Below are 6,301 nucleotides of genomic sequence, written 5' to 3' on the forward strand. Positions count from 1 at the left end.
CGGGTGGGTGGGGCGGGTGGCAGTGGGTGAGCTCCCGAGGGCCCTTCCACCCCTTGCCATTCTGTGACTCTGTGAGTGGGACCCCAGGGTGACCGTCGTCTCGCTGAAGGTCTGCGGGTACAAGGGCCCCCCGTGCAAAATTTCTGTGCTTTTTCTTCCTCCGTGTTACACAAGGCATGGGTTTCCATCAGCACCAGCCACCAGCTGCCGCTTCCCCAGCACCTCTTGGGGTTGGTGGGACCCTGGGGGCTGAGGGAACAGGGGAAGTCCTCCAGATTCAGCCGCTGCTGCAGTGCTGGACCACAACCAGGCCGTAATTTCGGGGGGTGGGGGGGCGGTTCTGCCATTTCAGTGCTGCCTGGCCTGCCACAGGAAGTGTCTCGAGAATCTGCTCATCACCTGCGGCCACAAGAAGCTGCCCAACCGAGTGCCTCTCTTTGGCATCGACTTCACCCAGGTTCCTCGAGATTTCCCAGAGGAAGTTCCCTTCATCGTGGTGAAATGCACCTCGGAAATTGAAGCCCGTGCCCTCGGGGTGCAGGTGAGCAGGCAGTTACTCTTGCTTTAGTTTCCTCTTCTCTGTATCCAAAACTCCTGACCCTCTCTCCCCTCGGAACCACGCAGGGGATCTATCGGATAAGTGGATCCAAAGCCCGGGTGGAAAAGCTCTGCCAGGCATTCGAGAGCGGACGGAGCCTGGTGGAGCTCTCCGAGCACTCCCCCCACGATATCACCGGCGTCCTGAAGCATTTCCTGAAGGAAGTGGGTACCAAACCTCTGCCGGGAGGGCAGGTCTCAGCCAACCGCGTTCCTCGGCGCCGGAGCAGCGGGATGAAGTAACGTGCTGTTTTCCTCCCCTCTCGCTGCAGCTTTCGGCACCGGTGCTGCTATCCCAGCTCTACGATGATCTCATTGCGCTCGCCAAAGATCTGCAAAAGCCTGGGGAGGAAAAGTTGGATGGCGCAGGCTTCCCTTCCGACCCCATCCAGAGCATGAAGGACTTGCTAAGCAAATTGCCAGGAAGCAACTACAACACTCTGCGGCACCTCATCGCACACCTGTACAGGTGAGGAGCGTGCTGGTCAGCGCGCTGGTTGGCATCAGGTCCGAGCACAGGAGATCCCCATCTGGCCTGGTTGCCAGAGGATCGGTGCTGGGCTCCCCAGGTCAAGGAGGAGGAGGAGCTACTGGGGAGAGCCCAGAGGAGGGCAACCAAGCTGATGGGGGGCCTGGGGCATCTCCCCTAGGAGGAAAGGCTGAGGGAGCTGGGCTTGTTCAGCCTGGAGCAGAGGGGGCTGCGGGGGGACCTGAGTGCGGCCGCTCAGGGCTTCAAGGGGGCCCCCAGGGAAGACGGGGACAATCTTTTGAGCAGGGCCGGCTGGGACAGGCCACGGGGGGATGGTTTGAAACCAAAGCAGGGCGGGTTTCGCCTGGATGGAAGGCAGAAATCCTTGGCCCTGAGGGTGGGAAAGAGCAGGAGGGGTTGCCCAGGGCGGTGGTGGAGGCCCCATCCCTGGGAACATCCAAGGCCAGGTTGGCCGGGGCTGTGGGCAACCTGCTCTGGTTCAAGGTTAAACAGGGGTTCCTGCAGGGGGGTGGGGCTGGGTGACCTCTCGGGGTCCCTTCCACCCCAAACCATTCCAGGATTTTGTGACTCCTCGACCTGGGAAAGCCAAGCAGGAGGTTGAGGAGGGTAAAAAAATGAATTCATGGAAAGGATCATCCTGCAGCAATTAGCAGAAAGTCTTAATGACCAAGAGGGACCAGAAGATCCTTACTTGATAACGCTTTGTGAAGTGCAGAGCAAGGGGTCAAGGAATAACGTGAACTGAAGCCTTTTTCGCCCAGCTCTGAACGCAGGTCACGAGAAACAGCCATGCTCCTTAGGGCTGCACCATCCAGGCAGATCCAGACAACTCCCGAGATGTTTCTCCAGTTTCCCCGCACAGAGCTCTGTTCCTCATGAAAGATGGGGTGTCGCTTTCTCCTGGGAAATGGGGGTTTGGTGTGTCCCATCCGTGCGCTCGGGTTGAGAGCTGGGAAGCCCCTAACACTCCTGTTTCCCTTCCCCAGGGTGGCGGAGAAATACGAAGAGAACAAGATGTCCCCAAACAACCTGGGCATAGTATTTGGGCCAACTCTGATCCGGCCCGGCTCAGGGAGCGACGTCTCAATGTCATGCCTTGTTGACTCTGGGTATCAAGCCCAGATTGTGGAGTTTCTCATCCAGAACTACGAAAGGGTGTTTGGGATGGAGGATCTGCCTTCATCCTTATCCCTCGGGTGTGAAAGTCCTTCGCAAGAAGCATCGACAGAAAAGGACAAAGGACCTCAAAGCCTGAACACAAGCCAGAATATGACCTTAGAGGTAGAGCTCCCAGATGCTGAGCTGGGCTTACTGACCCTGCTGTAGAGACAGGAAGGCGGACTAGCAATTAAAGGCAACTTTTTTTTTTCCACGGATAACAAAACCGTTTGCTTATCAGAGGGTTATTGCGAGGGGAAGGAGCAAGGGAGCCTGTTGCACATGGAGTGGTCCCTCAGCAGCTCCAGGTCCCTCAGCAGCTTCTGAGACCACTCTGGCTGGTGGTTTTCCCCCATGTTTTAGATCCCAAATCATTTTGAAAAAATTGCGGGGTTCTCCATATTCAGTTGCTCAGGGCGCTGCTGTAAACAGCTCTGCAATTTTGGGAGCAGCTCTGAACGCTTGAGACCCCACGCGTTCCCTGGTACAGCCTTACTGGGCTCTGCTGCATCCCCGGGCAGTGGCCACAGACCCTCTTCCAGCCCCCCCCCCACACCCCCGCGTTCCTCCCCAAGCTCCACGGCTCTTCCTTCACAACCCATCTCACAGCACTTTAAACCCACGAATGGGTTTAAACCCATTGTAAAGCTGGGGCCACGGTGGTTTAGTTTCCTTTCCATGGCTGGTTTGATGAGCAAGAAAGAGGAAATGGCTTGCCTAAAGTTAAGCCAAAGGGAGCGAGAGCCAAATCCGGGGACTCTGCGCCTCCCACTTTTGAGTCACGGGTGCTTATGTGCAAGCCGGCGGGTCGGCAGTCACCATATCCGCGGCTGACACGCGGTGACGCTGCTTCCTTGACGGGTCCAGCTCACTGAGGACGCAGAAATTAGAATAACTGTGATTGCAGCTGAAATAAAGTCACCGGGGTAGACGCAATCCATTTGGGTGGATAAATCCTACGGGATTTAGGGGGGTTGGACTAGAAGACCTCTAGGGGTCCCTTCCAACCCAAAGCATTCTATGATTCTATGATTCTATGATTAATAAACCTTCGCAGAGAGCACTCTGAGGCAGGCACCACCGTTGCCTTTGGCTGTTTTCAAAGCCGGTCTTACCCGCTTCTGCAGCGCGACCGAATTCCGCCGAAGGTGTCCCAAACCCTTTAAAAAGGGGGAGTCGCTTCTAAGGGCGCTCTCGTTTCGCCGTTAATAAAACCGAGCTCTGGAGCCCCTGGCTGGGGGGAGCTGCTCCTTGTGCAAACTCACACTGGCTCCGTCCCAACAGCGACTCCCAGGCACTCCCGTGTCCTTCCCTCCTCCTCCCGTTTGCGTTTGGCCATAATGACCACGCTCCCGTTAATGGCTGGGTTTGGGTGTTTCCCCTTTTTGTTCTGCAATGGGCTACCTCATTACGACGTGGGAACGGGTCCCACCACACTGCAGACGCTTTCCGGGGCGAGTTTTGCGGCCGCTGCATCACCAATGCTGGAGCTGGCAGGCCTGGAACCATAATTCCCTCTCACGGCCCTGCCCTGTGACTTTCCACAAGCTCCTTCCCTGTTCCTCAAGCGTTGCAGATAATTTAGGGCGAACCAAGGCATTTTTCGCTCAAGTGGTTGCCCCCATTTGCTTGGCTCTAGTGGCATTTGGGGTCAAAGTGGGGTTTGACAGGATCTTCACGTCCAATACGAGCCCTGTGTAAACACTCGTGGCTTTTCCCAACAGAATTTCTCCTCCAAGCACGGTTTAAATGTGGACTCTGTCTCTGATAACTCGTCTTCCAGGGAAGCCATCGATGAGCTGACTCCGGAGGGAGCCCACGGGCCGTTAAGCGCCGATGCCTTAGGTAAATCGAACGGTGATGGCGAGGCTGTTGCAGGTTGTCTTTGTGTTGGTTGGCGTTCTCCTGCCCGCCTGCCTCTCCATTACATGGCAGAGGAAGCATAGCTGGGCCCTCTCGGCATCACTGATCCGTCTTTGTGCAGCTCATTATTATTGCAGGGCAACCGCCGCGTAGCGCACGTGAAAGCGCAAGCGCTTTTCCCGCTGTTCTTGGGGCTTTTCCCGCTGTTCTTGGGGCTTTTCCCACTGTTCTCGGGGCTTTTCCCTGCTGCTGCCTCAGCTCTCGAGCCCACGGTCCCCTCTGCCAACTCTCCCAGCTTTCCAGCATCCAGGAGAGCTTTAAGGATACAAACACGATTCGTATCTCGTACCTCTTCCCGACGCGCGCCTTGTGATTGCGCCCGACGGACGGAGCGGTGGGGAGGGAGGCGGGTGTAGCCTGTTAGCGCAGGAGGGATTTGGGTCTCCATTCTAACGGGAAAAGAAGTCACCAGCCAACATGGTTTGTCGCGGTAACCTCGTCTGGCTCTCCTAAGGTTAACTGTCTGGTTTTTGTTTCGTTCAGAGGTGAATGTGAGCGTTGGCTCTGAGCTGGAGGACCTGGAGGACTCCACGCAGGAAAAGACCGACAGCGATTCGGACACGGCCCCAGGGACCCAGCCCAGCTGCCACTTCAGCCGACAGCCTGTGAAATACATTCGAACGCAGGCAAAACCAAAACCGGTCATTCCCAAGTCTTCCAAATTGCCTACCGCATCAGCCAACGTGGCAACGGAGCCTGGTGCAGAAGACAACCCTACCGACCGCAGCTCCACGGCAAAGGACACCCTGGAGGTTGGCACGAGGAGCAAGAACAGCTCGACCGACACAGGAGCACCCAGGCCACGCTCAGGAGGGAGACAGCAGCTCAAACATTTTGAGATCACGCAGGAAACCGCCAGGATTGTCTCGAAGCTTAAAGTCGACGACGCTTCTGTGTTCCCCGAGCCTCCTCTGGAGCGCGTGGGAGCTACGGAGAGAGCAGAGGAGCTCAACCCAGGGACGTACCTATAGGAAAAACCCGCGGGGTAACAGATCGTAGGGATGGAAAGGGAGCGAGGAGCGAAATCCTGCCGAGCAAAGGGATAGCGACGGGGAATATGAGAACAACATCCTATCGGTGTTTGCCATGGAGGCTGGGGAAAAGGCGCCCGCCGTGACCTACCCGGTGGGCTTTCAGCTCAGCCAGGTTTTGTTTTTTATTCACGAACAAATCCAAGTGAGCGACAAGAAGCAAGCCCAACGGCGCGTGCTCTTTGGAACATGCCCCGCTTAGCATGAAGGACAACACAAGAAGCAGGGGAAACACAAGATTGCCCAGCTAGGAAGATGTAGCCAGGAAGGAGGCAACTGAAATGTGGGACACGGGACAGAAAAGGTCCCCATGCGGTTGTTTTCCGGCAGCTGCCACAAGCACTGATCTTTGTAATTTTTATTTCACAGCTTTTTTGAGCGTAACTCACTTTTTAAGGGCAACAGGACAGGGGACGCAGGCAAAGCTCGTGTACTCTGCATCCTTCTGCTTCTGTCGCTGGAGCTTCAAAGCCCGAAGCCATTCTGCAAAGGGAAACAACACTGCCATGCTCTGAGCCGGACCCCATTTCTCCGGAACACGGATTCTGGTTCCCTCAAAGCACGTTGAGCTTCTGCAACACTTCCATGGGAAGCCGCTGCCGTCGTGAAGGTGGCAAAGCCCTGAACCCCCCCCCAGCCGATGATCTCTTGGGTGTAAGAGGTTGCTCTGACTTGCCGGATCTCCGGCTCGCCCACATGGGGGTTGCCCCAACGCTTCTTTCCTCCTTCCCCGCAGTGGATTTTCTCTCCACCAAGTTTTGAGGTACGGACAGGGAGGACTCTGTCCTACAGTGCCATCTCGTGACTGCTCTGGATCCTTTCTTCCCCCAGCCTGTATTGACACCAGGGTTGCCCCGACCCAGGGACAGGACCTTGCCCTTGGCCTTGTTGACCCCCATGAGGTTCCCATGACCCCCCCTCTCCAGCTTGGCCAGGTCCCTCTGGATGCCGTCCCGTCCTTCTGGCGTATCAACCGCACCACCCAGCTTGGGGTCACCTGCAGCCTTGCTGAGGGTGCGCTCGACCTCGCTGTCTACGTCATCGATGATGACATTAAACAGCGCCGGTCCCAGTACGGACCCCTGAGGGACACCCCTCCTCA

General features: G+C 56.7%; 1 protein-coding gene across 2 annotated transcripts in view; it reads left to right on the top strand.

Moving 5' to 3' along the window:
* The window catches only part of LOC104135292 (GEM interacting protein), a 27,894-nt gene extending 21,614 nt beyond the window's left edge, over positions 1–6,280 (top strand). For both annotated transcript variants that reach the window (XM_035888672.1, XM_035888673.1), the window contains exons 16-21: positions 353–541; positions 625–762; positions 870–1,066; positions 2,074–2,368; positions 3,970–4,090; positions 4,652–6,280. In XM_035888672.1, the coding sequence (XP_035744565.1) occupies positions 353–541; positions 625–762; positions 870–1,066; positions 2,074–2,368; positions 3,970–4,090; positions 4,652–5,139 (1,428 nt within the window). In that variant the 3' untranslated portion in view covers positions 5,140–6,280. The remainder of the gene's footprint in view (positions 1–352; positions 542–624; positions 763–869; positions 1,067–2,073; positions 2,369–3,969; positions 4,091–4,651) is intronic.
* The last annotated feature ends 21 nt before the right edge of the window (positions 6,281–6,301 follow it).

Source organism: Egretta garzetta, unplaced genomic scaffold, assembly GCF_000687185.1.
Source record: "Egretta garzetta isolate BGI_Z169 unplaced genomic scaffold, ASM68718v1 scaffold421, whole genome shotgun sequence".
Classification (NCBI taxonomy): Eukaryota; Metazoa; Chordata; class Aves; order Pelecaniformes; family Ardeidae; genus Egretta; species Egretta garzetta.